General features: G+C 38.4%; 1 protein-coding gene across 3 annotated transcripts in view; it reads right to left on the bottom strand.

Moving 5' to 3' along the window:
- The window catches only part of LOC118211301 (intersectin-2-like), a 137,755-nt gene that overhangs the window by 36,079 nt on the left and 82,311 nt on the right, over positions 1-19,365 (bottom strand). For 2 of the 3 annotated variants that reach the window (XM_035388415.1, XM_035388405.1), the window contains 4 exons: positions 17,165-17,220; positions 15,496-15,662; positions 3,654-3,750; positions 1,870-2,067 (listed from right to left, as the gene is read on the bottom strand). In XM_035388415.1, coding sequence (XP_035244306.1) covers positions 1,870-2,067; positions 3,654-3,750; positions 15,496-15,662; positions 17,165-17,220 — 518 coding nt within the window. The remainder of the gene's footprint in view (positions 1-1,869; positions 2,068-3,653; positions 3,751-15,495; positions 15,663-17,164; positions 17,221-19,365) is intronic. The other variant, XM_035388423.1, reaches the window with a different exon arrangement.

Raw genomic sequence — 19,365 nt, 5'->3', positions numbered from 1 at the left:
AAGTAACCATTATAAATACATTTTGTGCATAGGGAGAATGGGTAAATAAAGAATATTTGTTTTGTGGAGTTCCAGAGGGTACCACCCTGAATGGAATTATCTTCCAGAAGTGGAATATGACTGAAAAAAAGATATATGCAACATTCCCATTTGGAGAGGTTTGGTGCCATTTGGAGAGGTTTTTGACAGTTGGGTCCACCTTTGGGACAACACGTCAAATTTTATCGGTTTTGTTATACAGGTAAGGCAAAATGTGCCACGGCATATTACAGGCACATTGAGAAAAGTGCTAAAATGTGCAAAACTAGCTAAACACAAAATGGAGAATGTAGTTAAAAAAAATACAAAGCGCTGTATTTTTATATTGCACTTTGTAAAAAGTAATTTCTTCAGTCATCTGCTCACTTCTCCCTTCCCTTTGCTACTGCTATTTCGATTGAGCTTTTACATGTGTACTGTATCTCTCCTCTTCAGTTTCAGTGAAAAACCGAAAGCATGTCAGAGGCGTTATCTCCACAGTTATAAACCCATAAATTCTATGACTACAATGTCCACAATTATTGATCACCATGTTGAAGTCAATAATCAAAGTAAATCATATTCATCATATGACTAGTGAATTCATTTTGTGTGACTATATGTGCAAAATTGGTTTCAATAGCCCTTGACCCAGCTATTCTTATCAAAGCGTCAGTCATTCAGTTGCTGAATAGCGTGTCAGAGGGAGAGCAATCCATTTAAGTAGTCAGTATACTTCGTAAGAAGTAGAACTTTTTGAGCAAAACGAAGCAATGAGAACAACTGAAGAACAAAAAGACGCGGTGTTGTGTGTTCGTACGATGCAGTGTGCGACGGCCTCCAGGGAGAACTTTTGGAAACCTTCTTTCTTCTCCGACCTCCCCCTCTCAGCTATTGGTCCAAATATCACATGGTTGGTTACGTCACAGTTAAGAGTTCAGAGGGCAGACTTCACATGCTAATGTACGGAGAGTCAACTCCAATCTCTCTTCTGTAGGGATGGGAATTCTGTGAGTTCCCGCATGTTTGATGAATGGTACTACTCGTTTCAGCAAGTCATCAAAATACCTAGCACACATTCGGAAATAAGAGAAAGTGGACCCCCTCGTATAAACTCCGCATTTGCCGAACGTACAGATAAAACTCATCATTCTCCGTCCTACGTACCATCTCTTTCGCCTTTTTGTTCTTCTTTTGCATAGATAGATAAACTAAAGCCACCTTAAACACTTTAAACTTTTTGTTTCATGTTGTGATCTCACATAGCCCTTCTCTTTATACATCCATGGCGTAGCCGCGAGACAGAGGTCTGGGTGAGATTCCAGCCCCGGTTAATAGCTGCCTCGTAATTATTCATGCCCCAGCGGCGTGGAGTGACTTTAAACGGTGCGGTGTTCTCACTGAGTATACCGACAACAGTGTTCGTGGACACTAAGCCCCACTTACCTATTGTCTGGCAGGGGGTTTTGTGAAAAAAAGGTACAAAATGCCTGTATTTCTTTCATGAGTTGATTATTTTAGAATTCTAATGCAGTTATTTTAAGCCCAGCTATTTAAGAAAAGTTGTGGAAGGAGGAGGGTATTGCATATGCCACGTTGGAGTCATTTGCATTTTAAAGTCCAAATGCCCAATGGCGTCAGCTCTGGCCTTTCTAGTGTTAATCACTTCTGCGATAAGATGGCCTACATTGTGGTGTTAAAAGTTGAAACACCAATCACACGCATCTGTCACATGAAAAGGAAGGGTCTCTAATTATAACATCCAGTAAAGATCACTTTTATCATTAGAATTCTTCATGAAAAAGGCTTCCGAGAAGAAATGTATGGCATTGTAGTTACATGCTGACTTACATTGTTGACTGGTGTCTGTGTCAGTAGTAATTTCTACGTAGTTGGTAGGAAAGAGGCCCTTAACTCCATTGATCTCTCCTTTCCACCAATCAGGGCCAATTTTCTCCAGGACATTTATCAGCTGACCACTAGAGAAGCTAATCTCATCCTGGTTTTCCGCCTTATAGTCATACATGGCCACAACCTGGCAACCTGGGGCTGCAGAAGAGAGACGTGAAGAGAAAGAAAACAGAGAGCATGTAAGCTTGAGAGGGGGCTAGAATGATGCAATGAGATTCCCACAGCAGTCATGGCTGTCTTCTCTCTCACTGTCTTCTGAATAAAGTCAGAGAACCTCTTTGCACTGCACCTAGGCTCCTCAACTCAATTTTCTTTTCTAGCACAATCTTAGGACCTCATTTAATACTAGATATGTTGTTAGGTTAGTTGAATATGTTCTTCAGGATGGTTTACTTTTTGTTGATATACAAAATTTATAACTGGTTATACTACTTCTTGCAGTAGACCAGTTCAAGCACCTGTTAAAAGTAAGTAAGTAAGTAACATCACAGGTCCAAGAAGACTACCAGTTTCATGTGTGTTTATGTCTTCCATTGAGATCTGATCCCAAACAACAGAAATATAGCTACACCCACCCCTCCCCACACAGAATACAGTGCAATACCAGAAACATCCCGAACACATTTTAGCATATAAAATACAAGTAAAGGCACACAAATTTGTTGAAAGTGGCTAAAGGCAGAGATTGCCAATGCAACATAGATATACCTTCGCATGGTTAATTTATAATATTTTCAAGTTCAAGTTCAATCTTGCATAGTATGCCTTTAACACCAGGTTGAGACCACTTGATGCAGTCCCTAATTTCCAATTCTATTCCACAAGTAATATGCATTAAGAGTTGTATTATGTATGTATATTATAATTGTCAGCAAGGTGAGGATTAATTGAAATATATTTAATTTTCTGAACACAGCAGTTTTAACTGTTGACATCCTCATTTGATGTGCAACACCCTGAATACCCTACACAAGTGCATCAACCATTAAACCACCTCACTTACCCAACATATTTATTTGATTTAATTTGCTAATTATTATCAAAGATATCATCAATCAAATCGCCAAATTCATCTAATCGAAAGACAAGGTTCAACTACCTTAAAACTATTAACATGTTACAGGTTATAGACATGGGCAGTCACACAAGAAATTAATGAAAGAAGATACCAAACCACAGCTTTTGTCCAAAAGTAATCCAAAATGCAGAAACCAAAAGACATCAGAATATTACAAAAGAACTAGAAATGAAATGTGGAAGACCTAGATGCAGGACTCAAGATGCCCACTTCCAACTGTTACAAAACGTCCTCCTTCCAAATTACCTGGGGTAACTGTTTAAAATTGGTTGATAATATATTTTGCCTCAGGGTTTTATTAAGCGGATCCGATAACTTACCATTAATGGTAATTTTAGTAGGGTTACTGGATGGTTCTGCTTTGGGTAAGCTAAACAAGCTTGTCATGTTGTTTTGTTGAATCTGAACTAGCCGCTTGACAACCCACCACCAGAAGTCTCGTGCACGCATATTCTATTTATTACTGTTTTAACAATTGAAATCGTCTATATTTTGTGAAATAATATTGTTATGCAGCACTGCTACTCTTAACCATTTTGAGTACAGTTCTGTTGCTATTTAGCTCAGTAACTTGTTCAAGATAAAGTAATGAAGGAGACACTCTGAAGTCTTGCAGAGGTGTCCTGCAGAGTTGGTACATACTTACTGTGGACAGGTGCCAGTGTGGACCTTTCTACATCAGGGCCCAGCAGCTCAACATGGGAAGAATGGAACTGACCTTTTTCCAGCTTTTTACCCCCTCCCTGGGTGAAAGAGAGATCTGTCTCATAATTCACATACTTAAATACTTAAATACAAATACTTGTGACGAACAAATACCATTTCTGAAAACACTGTACAATATATCCATATCATATGTTTTCACTCATATTTTTATTATATACTACATACAGTTGAGGCCAGAAGTTTACATACACCTAGGCTAAAGACATTCTAACTCAATTTTTCACAACTCCACACATTTCATGTTCCCATACATTTCCCGTGTTAAGTCAATTAGGGTGTCTACTTTATTTCCATTAGAGGTAATTTCAAAATAATAGCTAAGAGACAGATTTATTTCAGCTTTTATGAACTACATCAGATTTTCAGTGGGTCAAACGTTTACATACACTTTGTTAGTATTTGGTGGCATTGCCTTATTTCTTAACTCGAATCAAATGCTTAGGGTAGCCTTCCACAAGCTTCTCACAATATTTGCCGAAATCTTTTGCTCATTCCTCCTGACAGAACAGGTGTAACTCAATCAGGTTTGTGGGCCTCTTTGCTCGGACACGCTTTTTCAGTTCAGTCCACAAATTTTCTATGGGATTCAGGTCAGAGCTTTGTGATGGTCACTCCAATACTTTCACTTTGTTGTCATTTTGTTACAACTTTGGAGGTATGCTTAGGATCATTGTCCTGCTAGAAGACCCAGTTGTGACCAAGTTTTAACTCTCCAGCTGATGTCTTGAGGTGTTGCTTCAGTATTTCTAGATAATCCTCCTTCCTCATGATGCCATCTATTTTCTGAAATGCACCAGTCCATTTTACAGCAAAACACCCACACAACATGATGCAGCGACCCCCATGCTTCACAGTTGGGATGGTGTTCTTCGGATTAAAAGCCTCACCCTTTTTCCTCCATATATAGCACTGATCATTATGGCCAAGCAGTTCAATTTTTTTTCATCTGATCAGAGAACACTACTCTAAAAAACTAGGTATTCGTCGTGGTAATCACCTTCAAATTTCATTCTGGTTTTTTTAGGCCGGTCTTGGAGTAGGGGCTTCTTCCTTGCATGACAGCCTTTCAGGCCATGACAATGTAGGATTCCCTTAATGGTGGCTATAGATACTTTGGTCCCTGATACCTCCAACTCCTTCACCAGTTTTTTTGTTGTTGTCTTGGGGTTCGGTTGAACATTTCAGACCAAAGTTCATTCAGCCTTTTGTGCCTTCCTGAACGATGCAGTGTCTGTGTGGTCCCAAGATTTTTATATTTGCAAACATTGTTTGTACAGATGCTTGTACAGTTGTTTGGAAATTGCTCCTAAGGAGGAACCGAACGTGTGGAGGTCCACAATTTTTTTTCTGAGTTGTTTGCTGAGTTGCTTGGATTTTTCCATGGTATCAAGGGCAAAAAGGCAGTGGCTCTAAAGGTAGATCCTTAAATACAGCCACAGGTGCCAATTAACTCCTAATTATGACAAGTGTTCAAGCAGAAGTTTCTGAAAAATCATTACAAATCTGTATTTCACTTAAATATTCAAATACATTTAGTTTTGTACTGCAATAATTGTCTGGCAAAGGAAAAGACTGGAAAGGCATGCCTTCATTCAAGCATCATTGTTATCAAATGGCATGATCATTGTTTGACTACTATTTGTCTATAATTATAACATTTATCAGCCCAGTGCTAGCCTATTCATGGTCTCAGCTTTTGTGCTTACCTTAAATGAGACCTTAAAATACTTTGATTAAAAAGTAACAATCTCTCTTATTAGAATTTTTGTGAGACTTGGGAGTTTCAGGTAAAACTACATTTTAAACATGCAAGTAATTGTTGATATTGGGGGGGGGGGGGGCATGCAGAAGCCACTGTTTCACCAGCTGTGAACAAGTGACCACAATGGCACAAAGGTTAAAGTTTTTGTAGTGTACCACTCGGGTAGCAACTTAAAACAGCCATATTTAAGCTTTCACGCTTATTTTTTAAAACAAGTTTGTACTATTAAACGTGACATGAGGTTTGTCGCTTGCACCTTGGCAACAAACAGCACAGGAGCAATGTTCTCTTTCTTTCTGTATGCGATTGCATAAAGTATATTTGTAAAATAGAGGAATCATTTATATTTTAATGTTTGTGATCATCAGAGCAGGCTAGACGGTTCTACTTCAGTGCTGTTTAATGCCGTGATTTCCTCTGCTACTGCATATTTGTCACACTGAATGGTTTCAGATCTTTAGACACAAATATTGTAATATCAGACAAAGGGAAATTGATTAAACACTAAACACATTTTAAAATTATTAAATTTCTTTTATGAAAAAGTTCTCAAACACCCATATCACCCATCTGAAAAAGTAATTGCCCCTTTAGTTACTTCATCAAACAATTTATCAAATTTAATTGATTGAACACAGCCAGGCTTGGTTGCAGCTAGTTCTGTTGAATCTAAACCTCACTTATATTGAACCTTACCATCAGAGTGAAGTAGTCACCACAAAGGTTCTATAAGCACTATGCCATGATCAAAGGAAATTCCACAAGGGATGAGGAAATAAAGTTGAAATATATCTGGAAAGGGCATTTCTAAGGTTCTGGGACACCATCAAATCGCAGTGAGAGCCACTATCTCCGAATGGAAAATACTTAGAACAGTGAATCTTCCCAGGAGTGGCCGGCCTGCCAAAAATTCTCCCAAGGGCGCAGCGACAACTCATTCAAGAAGTCACAAAAGATCCCAGAAGAACATCCAAAGAACTACAGACCTCTCTAGCTACAGCTAATATCAGTGTTCATGACTCCACAATAAGAAAGAGGCTGGGCAAAAATGAGATTCATGGCAGAGTAGCAAGCCAGAAACCACTGCTAACCAAGAGAAACATCAGTGCTGATCTGATATTAGCAAAAAATCACTTTGATGATCCCCAAGACTTTGGGAAAATATTCTTTGGATAGATGAGTCAAAAGTGGAACTTTTTGGATGGCATAGGTCCCATTATGTCTGGTGTAAAGCAAACACAGTATTTCGCAGTAAGAACATACCAACAGTCAAACATGGTGGTAGTAGTGTGATGGTGTGGGTATGCTTTGCTGCCTCAGGACCAGGATGACTCTGGTACAGGACCAGTACCAGAAACTTCTTAAGGAGTATGTCCAGTCATTTGTGTGAGCTGAATTCTGAAGCATAATTGGATTATGCAGGAAAAACACAAAAGCAAGTCCATATCTGAATGGCTGGAAAAAAAAAAAAAATTTAGTTCTGGAGTGGCTTAGTCACAGCCCTTTCATGAACCCAATAGAGATACTGTGGCAGGACCTGAAACAAGGAGTTCATGCACAAAAACCTAACAATTTGTCTCAATAAAAGCAGTTCTGCAAAGAACAGTGGGTTCCACAGCGATGTGAAAGACTGATATGAAATTATAAGAAGCGTTTGGTTATAGTTATTGGTGCAATTAATTAAGTTTAAGGGGGAAATTACTTTTTCACATGGATGATTTGAGTGTTCAGTAACTTTTCATTAAATAAATTAAATAATTTCAAAAATGTGCTTTGTTTTTACCCAGGTTCCCTTTGTCTAATATTACAATTTGTCTAAATACCTGAAACAATTAAATGTGACAAATATGCAATAATAGAGGAAATCAGGAAGGGGGCAAATACTTTTTCACGGCACTGTAAATATGTTTGTTGCTGTTGGCATTGATCAGACCAGGCTAGCCAGCCAGCTTCAGTGTAGTTTTTCTTTATGTTAAATGCTATGCTAATAAGTATATCGCTCCTGTGCTGTCAAATACAGCTGTTTTGATTTACTATTTGAGCATGACAGTACACTACAAAAACTGTAAGCTTTTGTATCATTGTTGCACCAATGTTGTCAAGCACTGTTAACAGCTGGCAAAAATGTTGCTATGTTACTATCTGTAAACTTCCAGGATGGCAGCGGGTCCATTGAGTCTAACCCAACACCACAGAGCTATAAATAGGTCCCAAAGAGCTCCGACAGTTGAGGCACACAATCCCAGCATGCACATGCCTGGATCAAAACAACAGCATATTGACAGGAATAAGCATGCACCACTGATTGAGCATCATTCTGTTAAGTTTAATTGTTAGTTTAATTTTAAAATGGTAGGTAGTTGTCATGCCCTGGGTTCTCAAAACAAAAGGGGCAAGGAAAAGAAGAAAAGGGAAAAGAGCTTTTTATTGTATACCAAACAATCCTCTAAGACAAAATAAATTCATTTTTTGCCATAAACACTTTTACACCAGAGACCTGTGTTTAATCCATGTTTAACTGAAGACAGAACTTGTGATAGCACTAGCATTAAAAGATAAGGCTGGTGAAATCTGTCCAGCAAAAATTTGACAGCCTACAACGCCGTCCAACTCTCAACACTGACACTTTCTTACCACATTTAGCGCTCAATCAGGAAGCCATTCATTCAAACTGTGTGCTCAAATAATTAAATACAGTGAAGAAAGACATTTTCATTTTCCGAAAACACAACCTATTATCACAAAAACAAGGTAAGTGTAGTTTTTACCCAATTTACTTCAAAAGAGAGCAAATTGTTAATTTCAATGAGGATAACTTTCAGTAAGTCAGCACTGAAACGTAACTACTTTCCATAAATTGAAAGGCAGTCATGGGATTAGACACACCGTTAGGTAATTCTGTGACTTGCCCTGCAATGAAGTGAAAAGGAACTCGCTGCTGGGGCTACGTGAGCATAGCGCAATCCGATTTTGTTGCAGGTAATCGGAAATTCTCGGGTCAGTCAAGTCTTCCATTTGTGCCCTTCACCACTTGCCTGCTCAGACCACATGCACGGCGTAAGGTTCAGGCCATCGTACGGAAGATTGCAAATTTCAGGGCTTTTCCATGCAATGTACCACGTGATCACAGCCAATTCAAAAGCCAGTTGATAGTTTTGTGGATCATACGCTGCCAAAATTGACTTTGATATAAATCCCAGAAGCAGCAAAAACTTCACATTTGATGTTCATTGTCTTCTTTATTTATATTTATAATTCCTGTATTTATGTCTATTTTAAATTGTTTATTGCTGTTCTTATACTGCATTGTGGTCCATGGGGTACTATATTTTGTTATTTTGCTTACATCCATCTGTAATGAGAAGAATTACAATAAACACAACTTGAACAGTCTTTTCATTTCAACTGACTGCAGTTAAAATGATAGCTACAGTACTGGCATAAATTATGAATTGACTGCCTTTATAAACAGTTTGATGATTAATTCAACATTTTGCAACAATCTCTCTTTTTGGCATAATAAATGTAATAACCATAATATCAACATAAAACAAATATGCAGAAATAATTATCATTTTCATTAAACAAGTAATAATCATTAAAAATTCATACATAGTATGTATTAGTTCATGACAACAAAATTGATGTTCTATTTTAATTCTATATTTAAATGTACAACCATACCGAATGGGGATGGACTTGCTGTTTTGTTACTTATCAATGTCTATGAGTAAACAATACTCATTGTCAAAGTCAAACCTATGCTGATTTGGAACCAGGGGATAAATGATCAAAATAAGTTTATTTAAAACATGACAAAACCGCAACCCATCCAATCCTACTTAGTTCAGTTAAGCCATGCTATTGTTGAGAATTAATGATGGACTCAAACATTATAATTTTTCTTTTGTTTGAGCAATACAGAGTCATTTTATTGCTGTGCACGGGATCACTGACATTTGTGATTTTCTCTGGTTTTATTTTAATTAATAAAACTTCAAAATACTGTTGTCATTATTTCTGAGTTAAAGGGTAAGGCAGTTAAGCTATATCGCTACAGGTTTGATGGGAAATGAAAACTGGCACATAATAAATACATTTTATTTCATATTTTACTAATTTGAAAAAAAGATTAATTATGATATTTGTTCAAACACAATTTTGACAGCCAAACTGTGCACCTCCCACAAAAGAATGTCTTGTTAGAAACATCTGATTAGTATATCCTTATCCTCGTCTTCCATAGTATTGACTCGGGAAAACTGCAGCATGCCAGAACACAAAGCACAGGGCTCTTAAAGGCAAGAAAGAGGTAATTTGATTGGCTATCATTGAATCCACCTGAAACACACCCACAGGGCTTGACATTAACTTTTTTGGCTCACCAGCCTGTGTGGCTAGTTGTTTTCCAAGTCACTAGCCACACAGCATTTTCACTGGCCAAAATCCTCCCCCTGGCCCTCACCGAAAAAACAAATAACAAATATATTGGAGAATGTAACTGCATGAACTTATTTGGACATAACATTTTATTTGAACAGAAATTATTAAAGCTATCCAGCCTGAGTACATTGTGTGTGTGTGTGTGTGTGTGCGTGTGTAAGAGAGAGAGAGGGAAAAATATAGTTGACAGATAGAGAGAGTTGACAGAAAGAGAGAAAGAGTAGACAAATTGCAAGCATACACCTACAATAAAGGCTATAATTAAATCATGCACTACAATTGTTTAATTAACTAAATCTGTGCATTGTAGATATGCTATGAATTTTCCCCATGTGTCAGCGTGGAGAACAAAAAGTACCATGTATCCATGGTTTTAAATACTGGCAAAGAAATGTATGCCAAAAAAAAAAAAAAGATTTTATTGCACACCTTTAGCCAAATTGAGGAGAACTGGTTATATCAGATGGTTCTGAACATTGTGTGAATATAATGTTCTTACATTAATTGAATAATTTCAACATTGAAGCTCTGCAGATGCACCTTTATTATTATTTTTTAAAAAACAAAAACTTTAGTTTTAAATTGCAATTGCAAAATACCATTACCAATGAGAAAATAACTACACCTTTTTAGGCTCATACACTGTATGCCACAGGGTTAAAACCATAGACCGTATAAAAATATGGACAACGTAGTTAATCACCCACTGATTTGCTATGGTTAGTGCTCACTGGCGCACGAAGCCCAAACTAGGGCGCAGCCACATTGCCCGTTGCAACCAACGCAAGCGTAGTGGAGCAAAAGAGTCCCTGACTACCTTACATGGTAATTAGACACGCCCACATCTGGACAACAAGAGTGGCTTTTCAACCACAGAACCGTACTGTCATAACATTTCAAAAAGGTTAATTGTGCAAGATTAGTTTTAGTGTTAAGACATTTACATAGAAAAATAGATATAATAGATCACTAGCTAACTAGCTGACCAGCTAGTTAGTTATATAGACATATAGATAACAGAACTCTAGCTAGCAAGTTAGCTAGATAAACAGATCGATAGCAAGACAGTAAGCTTACTCCCCTAGCTAAGTAAATCGCCCTAGCTTGTCTTCTTAAAGAAGCTTCAAAACTGCATACAAATCTGATCTCACCAACAACATATACAAATTATAAAAGACGAGACTATATGAGAATCAACTAAAACCCCGAAATGGTCAGAAATCGCGTGTTGACATAGAACCTTGTTCATCTGAAAATGGCTCAAACCGAAAGAACTGGAGAGAAGAATCCTTAGAATAGCTGTTAGTACAGCTGAACGCAGCACACAATATTTTTGGACCTTGGACTTTTAAATGGTGAGATCGTATGTAGCTAGCTAATCGGAATAAAACAACACAGCATCACAACTGCCGCTGAAGCACTCTGCCTGTCTGCGAGGATGGGGAAATCCTTATATCAGTGGTGTCAAACTCGTTGCCATGGAGGGCCGTGTGTATGCAGGTTTTCATTCCAGCCTCAGATCTTGATTATATAATTAGTTAAATTATTTGCTGAATTAGGGATGCAGGTTTGTGCACAATGGTGACCCGACGTCTATGGTGACCCGCATTGTCTAAATAAAAATTTTCTTATATTCTGTGCTTCAATGCAGTTAAACGCATATGGCTGAATGAGTAATTGGACTCAATTAAGGCAGCATTAATTGGTTGGAATGAAAACCTGCATACACACGGCCCTCCATGGCAATGAGTTTGACACCACTGCCTTATATGGTCATACGGTAGTAAGACAAGCTACATTGCACGCACTGAAATTAACCCAGATTTGGGAATTTTGGCGGAATTATTTTAAAACATCAGACCCAGGGGAGACATTACAGGGGATGGGATTAACTAGTTGAACCATCATTTCTTGTGTAAAAATTTTACTGACTTTATATTTCCTCTGAAAAAATTATTTTCAGGCTTTCCCCATTGATTTAACATTGGGTGGGCGGGGTTTCAAGTTCTTTTTGCAACCAGGCATTGCAGTTCACACAGTAGCCACTGGGGTAAAAAAGGCTTCACTAATAGAGGCGAGTTGTTGCCCCTTGGTTAAAACAAACACTGCGACAAACCTATTTTCTTCTTTTCTTTTTTTTTGCAGCAATAAATAAACTAAAGCAGCTCTGAAATCATAGACGTCCATCTGTCAAAGTGTATTCTCCTTTACCAAACAATTGCTGTTTTTTGTGTTGGTGTAGCAATCACTGTCGATTCAGTGGCTATGCGTGGCAAATTTTGGTCACTCACTCACGGACAACCTTTGAGGGAGGTTTGGTGGGACGCATGCGTAGGTGGTGCTTCGTTTAGTAGGACGCATACGCAGGTGCTATGGCACGACATTTTTAAGCACAGTTTTATCGCCTAACATTACTTTACCTAACCCTAACATGTTCGCGTTTCACCTACTTTAGTTAACCTGGTTAGCGTGTACGGATGGTATCCTGCACGCATGAGTAGGAGCTAAGGACACACAGTTACAACCACCGATACAGATGTATGGACACACGGAGGACAACAAATAATGTTACAGAGGTGAGGACGTGCCATAGCTAGCTAGCTATATAGTACGGAGGGCAAAACGGAGCTTTAGAATGTCGTCAGCAGTGCATGCGCATGAGCTTGACAACACATTTCTCATAGGTTGTTTGTAGCCTTTTTTAGTTCATTATCAATACATCTCTCAACCCCAGATTTCTACCCCAATAAACATCTAGATTCCAGTTTTTGCTCACTAGAAATCACCAAAAAAAAACCTCAATAACAATAACAATCTGATGGCAAGCCACTTGGGGCAAGATAAAACACTGAATTGCGTAATGGTTCAGTTTCATTGGCAAGGATATGGGGCGACGTCCACTAGTGTGCGGAGTGTCTAGAGTACCAGAAATTAAATCCAGCAGCCATTCAAAAAGCTCAATTGCAACCGCCTCCTTTGATAGAGGTCCCCTTTGAAAGAATTAGCATGGACCTCATTGGCTATTAGCGCTAAGTGCAAAGTTTTGTGTTAGTCCCAGTGGACTATGCAACAAGATACCCAGAGGCAGTACTCCTTCACAATATATCAGCTAAGACTATTGTGGAGGCGCTGTTTCACTTTTTCCCAGGTGGGAATCCTGAATGAGATTCTCACAGACCAGGGCACGTCATTCAAGTCAGGAATGCTAAAAGAACTTTACAAATTTTTGGATGTCAAGTCTATTCGAACCAGCATTTACCACCCTCAAACTACGAGATGGTGGATCAGTTTCATTGAACACTGAAGACAATGTTTTCTAAGTTTGCCACACTGATATTCCAAACTAATTGATCCCCTGTTGCTTGCTGTGAGAGAGGATCCCCAAGCCTCTACTGGGTTTTCTCCATTTGAGCTCTTGTACAGGCAAAGACCCTGTGACATTTTGGACCTGTTAAAAGGTCCATGCCTTGGGTGGACAACCTGCTGGACCAGTTGGGCACTGCTCGTTTTCTTTTCAACACTCGATTTGACCAAGGGCTTCTCGCAGATTCCCTTGTCTCCAGAGTCAGAAAAATTGGCTTTCTCCACTCCATTTAGATTACACCAATTTCTTACCCTCCTGTTTGATTTGCATGGCGCACCCACTACCTTCCAGCGACTAATGGACCGGCTTTTAAGAACGCATGCTGCATATGCCGCAGCTTATTTTGATGACATCATTATTCAAAGTAACAATAAGTCAAGGTATATGCACAATTAGCTGCGGCATATGCAGCATTTGCGAACAGTCTAGACTTTTTGTACGTCGCTTTGGATAAAAGCGTCTGCCAAATAAATGTAATGTAAAGTAGACACTGTGGAGAGCAGGACTGACGGCAAACTCCGGGAAGTATGCAATTAGGTGGAGGGAGGTACGGTATCTGGGATTCCTCTTAGGGCGTGGATGAGTCAGTCTGTTAGTGGATAAAATTGCTGTTGCAGCTGCTTGTCCCCAACCCACGTCTAAAAAGCAAGTAAGGTCGTTCTTGTGATTAACAAATTATTACTGTTGATTTATTCCAGACTTTTCTAGCCTCGCGAGTCCCTTGATCAACCTCATTCAAAAAAGAGCTCCTGATCTGGTCCAGTGGAAGGAGCAGAGCCAGGTGACATTTTTGAAAATAAAAGCATTCTTGTATGGTGGCTGTCTGTTGATTAGCCGCAGGGAGAGCCAGTACCGTACAGAAAAGGAATATCTCCCTATAAAGTGGGCTGTACTGACTCTCTGGTATTACCTTATTTTGTATTTGTTTGCAAATATTTTACATTTTATGACTGCCTGAATAGTGCCATTCATAAGCATTACCAGATGCTGGGTTTCTTCCCTGAAGATGCTCTGCTAGGTCTGCAGTCATCGTCAGTTCCTGTTTGTTTTGGGGGCTTTTTGGCTTTAGTCTTTACATCATAAAGTGAAACGTTCAGTATGATTCAGGCTGGGAAAATTCGAATTTTAGGCCCTGAAAAACTCAATGGTTGCTTTAGCAATATGTTTGCGGTCTTTGTCATTTGTGATTGTTCAATAAAATTTGGAGGCATTTGGTTGGTTCATGATGTGAGTTGCTGTCAGCAGTCACATCGTAAATAAAGAACCAGTTCCAGTGGCAGCCATACATGCCTAGACCATAACAGTAGCTCCACCATGTTTCACAGATGAGGTATGCTTGGATCATGATCTGTTCCTTTCATTCTCCACACTTTCCTCCTTCTGTCACTTTGGTACAGACCAATACTTGTTTCATCTGTCCATAAGAACTATACAGCTTACCAGTGTTTTGCATCTTGCGGTGAACACTCTGAGGTTATTGCTAGTGTAGTCATCAATTTATGGTAGTCTGTTAACACAGCTATGCCTACATCCTGGAGAGTATTCTGGATCTGTTTGACAGTTGAAAAGAGGTTTTTCTTCACAGTTGAAAGTATTCTTCAGGCACTGCAGTGGTCTTCCATGATATACCATTTGCTTTTGGGAAGCTCACCAGTGAGTTCTTGCTTCTTAATGTACCAAACTTCACAATGGCCTGCTTCACTGACATTGTCACTTTTTTTGTCACCAAAAAAATCCAAATAAAAATGCCACACCTAAAATTTACTCTAGACCCTTTGTTAGCTTTCATGCCCATGAACTAATGATACAGACACACAGCTGGTTCAGAAACAGCTGAGCAGCCAACTGTCCCAGTACCTTTTCTCTCTTAAAATGTGGGGCATATGTATAAAAAGAGCAGTACGTCCTACACTGATCACCCTCAAATTAAAGCTAACAATCTGCACTTTAACTTGATATTTATTGTTTTATTTTGGATCCAATGTGCTGGAGTACAGTGCCAAAACAACAAAAATTGCACCCTGGTTCCAAAACATTTGCATTTGACTATTTTGTTCTATTGCTGGATGGTGTATGAGCAGAACGGTTACCAATTGCATTTAATTCACTTTCCAGAGAGAAAAAAAGCATTAAATACTTGACTATTCATCCATTTTTATACTGGTATATAGAATGAAAGAATATTATATTTACATTAATTTCCTTTGGCTTGACATAGTTAGATGGGAAGACTCCAGTCCTGTCTCCGATGCTGCCCTTCCACCAGTCTCCCCCTCTTTCCATCACAAGGATGGTGTCCCCTTCACCAAACGTCAGGTCACCTGGCTCTGGACTCTCGTAGGTATACAGGGCCTCATAGTCTGATTGGAGACAACATATGGCTCAAGGACCAGGCCTGTTACAGACAGCATCTGGGTCAGCTTCAAGGACAACAATGAGATCCTAATAGCAACAACAGTCACAGTGAGAGAAAGATTGTTGTGGCCTTTCGGAGGTGCATCTAAGACTGTTTTGAGGAAAAGACGGCATGTGATATTTTGGGTAAGGACTTCATTCCTGGCCAAAGTGCCGCAGATGTCAGTGTCTCCTGTTTTTAAGTTTAATCCATATTGCACATGGGTTGTCTTCTCTGACATCCCAATTTTATGGAAACAAAGTTCCCAACACATTTTACTTGCCTCAGGCTTCGCAACCACATTTACAGTAATGTCACACTACCAATAACAACCAACCTTGACATTTTCTTTTTTATTCCAATTTGTGCAATAGTTGTTTCGAAAAAGACTTGGTTCAGATAAAGACGTAAGTTCCTTTTTTAATATAAAACTAGCAATATCATTTTAAAGCAAAAACAAGAAACAAAAAAGTGACAAAAGAATAGCTTGTGGAAGGCTGCAGTCAATTGGTCCAGCTTTCCCAAAGAACAGTGAAATAGAGCTATTATTTGCAGCAAAAATTTGTTCAAGGCTTATTTCAGTCATATAATATTTCAGTTAGGAGGACTCATCAGACTATATCACTTTCCCCCATCTCTGTAGACCACTACCAATAGTTTTTGCACCACTGAACTCTGAAATGTGTATTCGTCTTTGTAATGAGGGGTTCATGCAGAACAACCCTACTATAATACCCCTAATGGCTAAGGAGTTGGTCTTGTAACCTAAAGGTCGCAGGTTCGATTCCCTGGTAGGACACTGTTGTTGTACCCTTGAGCAAGGTACTTAACCTGCATTGCTCCAGTATATATCCAGCCGTATAATTGGATACAATGTAAGTCGCTCTGGATAAGAGCGTCTGCTAAATGCCTGTAACGTAATGGTTAGTTTACATCTTCTATTTTATTATTATTTTTATTTTCAACATAATGGCTTTAGATTGAACGTGTCAGGTCACTGAAAACCTGTGAAGTTCAGCTGTGTACAAGACATTATAAATGCGATGAGTACATTTATGGCGTTATACAAAAACAATCCATACCCTTTTTTCCAAGCCCTAATAGCTGCAAATTGAAACGAAACCACACAAAATTGAAGGTACTAAGGCCCTGCAGACCTTGAGCTTAACATCCCTTTCTTAGGTAATAGCTGTAGCAAAAGTTATACCCCCTAACAGGAAGATTTACCCATAGGAATATAAAAGGATGAAAACAATGACCATTCCAGGCATACACCAAGAGCAAGTGGTCTGAAATCACAAGGCATGAAAGAATGTGTGACTGTCTTTATCTTTTTACATTGGCAACTGCTCTGCATTCCAGGATTCCAATTAAGAGGAAATATGCATTTTGTTGACACCAAAATAATGTGTACCCATCTCACAGATGAGGGGATTTGGAGAGACACTCATACATTATATTACATACCTTCTTGCTGAGTAGAGTCTAATGTATCATATCCATCTACTGAGGGGTATGACTCTCTGTTAACAAGAAAAAAGTTTCTTTGAGTCTTTGAGGATTTGCAGTAAGTTAAACTCAGTCATTGGTCTAATTAAGGCTGTAACTGACAAACTGGATGGGGAATATGAACAATAATTTCAGTAATTTTCTACAGCAAAGTATTTTTTAAAATAAAACTGAACAAAGGCTTTAATCAATTAATGATGCCACTGCGCAAGATGTAAAATACAGTTGAGACCAAAAGTTTACATACACCTGGGCTAAAGACATTCAAACTCAATTTTTCACAACTCCACACATTTCATGTTCCCATACATTTCCTGTGTTAAGTCAATTAGGGCATCTACTTTATTTCCATAAGAGGTCATTTCAAAATAATAGTTAAGAGACAGAGATATTGCAGCTGTTATGTACTATATCAGATTTTCAGTGGGTCAAAACTTGACATACACTGTGTTAGTATTTGGTGGCATTGCATTTTAATTGCTTAACTTGAATCAAACGCTTGGGTAGCCTTCCACAAGCTTCTCACAATACTTTGGCGGAACTTTTGCCCATTCCTCCTGACAGAACTGGTGTAACTCAGTCAGGTTTGTGGGCCTCCTTGCTCAGACACGCTTTTTCAGTTCAATCCACAAATTTTCTATGGGATCCAAGTCAGCGCTTTGTGATGGTCTCCAATACTTGCACTTTATTGTCATTTTGTTACAACTTTGGAGGTATGCTTAGGATCACTGTCCTGCTGGAAGACCCAGTTGCAACCAAGTTTTAACTCTCTAGCTGATGTCTTGAGGTGTTGCTTCAGTATTTCTAGATAATCCTCCTTCCTCATGATACCATCTATTTTCTGAAGTGCACCAGTCCCTTTTCCAAAACACCCCTACAACATGATGCTGTGACCCCCATGCTTCACAGTTGGGATGGTGTTCTTTGGATTAAAAGCCTCACCCTTTTTCTTCCATACATACATCATTATGGCCAAAGAGTTCAATTTTTGTTTCATCTGACCAGAGAACACTCCTCCAAAAGGGCAAGGTGGTGATCACCTGGAAACTTAATTCTGGCTTTTTTGAGTTTCTTGGATTTTCCCATGGTATCAAGGGCAAAAAGGCAGTGGCTCTAAAGGTAGGCCCTTAAATACAGCCACAGGTGCCAATTAACTCCCAATTGACTCCTAATTATGACAATTGGCCAATCAGAAGCTTCTAAAAAGTCATTACATTAATTTCTGGAATCTTCTGGACTGTTTAAAGAGACAGTAAACTTGGTGTATGTAAACTTTTGACTTACTGGAATTATGATATACTGAATTAAAGCTGAAATAAATCTGTCTCTAAATGATAGTTTTAAAATTATCTCTTATGTGAACAAAATAGATGCCCTAATTGACTTGCCAAAATAAATGTATGGTAACATGAAATGTGCAAAGTTGTGAATATCTTTAGCCTAGGTCTATGTAAACTTTTGACCTCAACTGTAATATAATAACACTCTGATGCTTAACTGAAGGTTGAAACAGTCATTGACTATGTTGGCAGAAATCACACTAAACTAAAAGAATGAATATAGTAGAACAGAATGAAAACAGAATATACACTTTCAATCATGATAAACATAAGGGTTTTGCCAAGAAAGTACAGCGGATTCCAAAAGTCTATGTCCACCACCAAGTTCTGTTTGTTTTCATAATTTATAAAAAACCACAAAAAGTTTTACTCATTTGGTATATCTTATTCACAAGATATTCATAATATTCATTATTCATAAAACACAGATGCAGATTAAAAAATTAAGCTGTTTCAAAAAAAATAGCATGAAACTGATTTCTAAATATTTAGTTTGCCACCTCATGCTTCCTTAAAATTTTAATACATGAGCACTCCTAATACACGGTGCAAGTTGTTTTGGTCTTGTAACAATTAATGCCAGATATGGATGTAATTAATATGGTCCTCTTTGTATAATTGTTTCTATTGCAGGTGCTTTCATTTTGAAAAAGAATACTTCTTTGCAAAAGAAAAAGAAAAAGAAAAATGGGGCCATAATGGACAAGCAAAGAGAAGTACCACCCTACTTTATATAGGCATGCTATCCCTAAAATCAGTTAATTCTTTGCTGATGTTTTGTTTCAATACTTGTTTGCATTCACAAATGGCCAAATTGTT

Source organism: Anguilla anguilla, chromosome 1 (assembly GCF_013347855.1).
Source record: "Anguilla anguilla isolate fAngAng1 chromosome 1, fAngAng1.pri, whole genome shotgun sequence".
Taxonomy (NCBI): Eukaryota; Metazoa; Chordata; class Actinopteri; order Anguilliformes; family Anguillidae; genus Anguilla; species Anguilla anguilla.
Note: the sequence above shows the minus strand (reverse complement) of the source record. Positions and strands in the feature narration are given on the sequence as shown.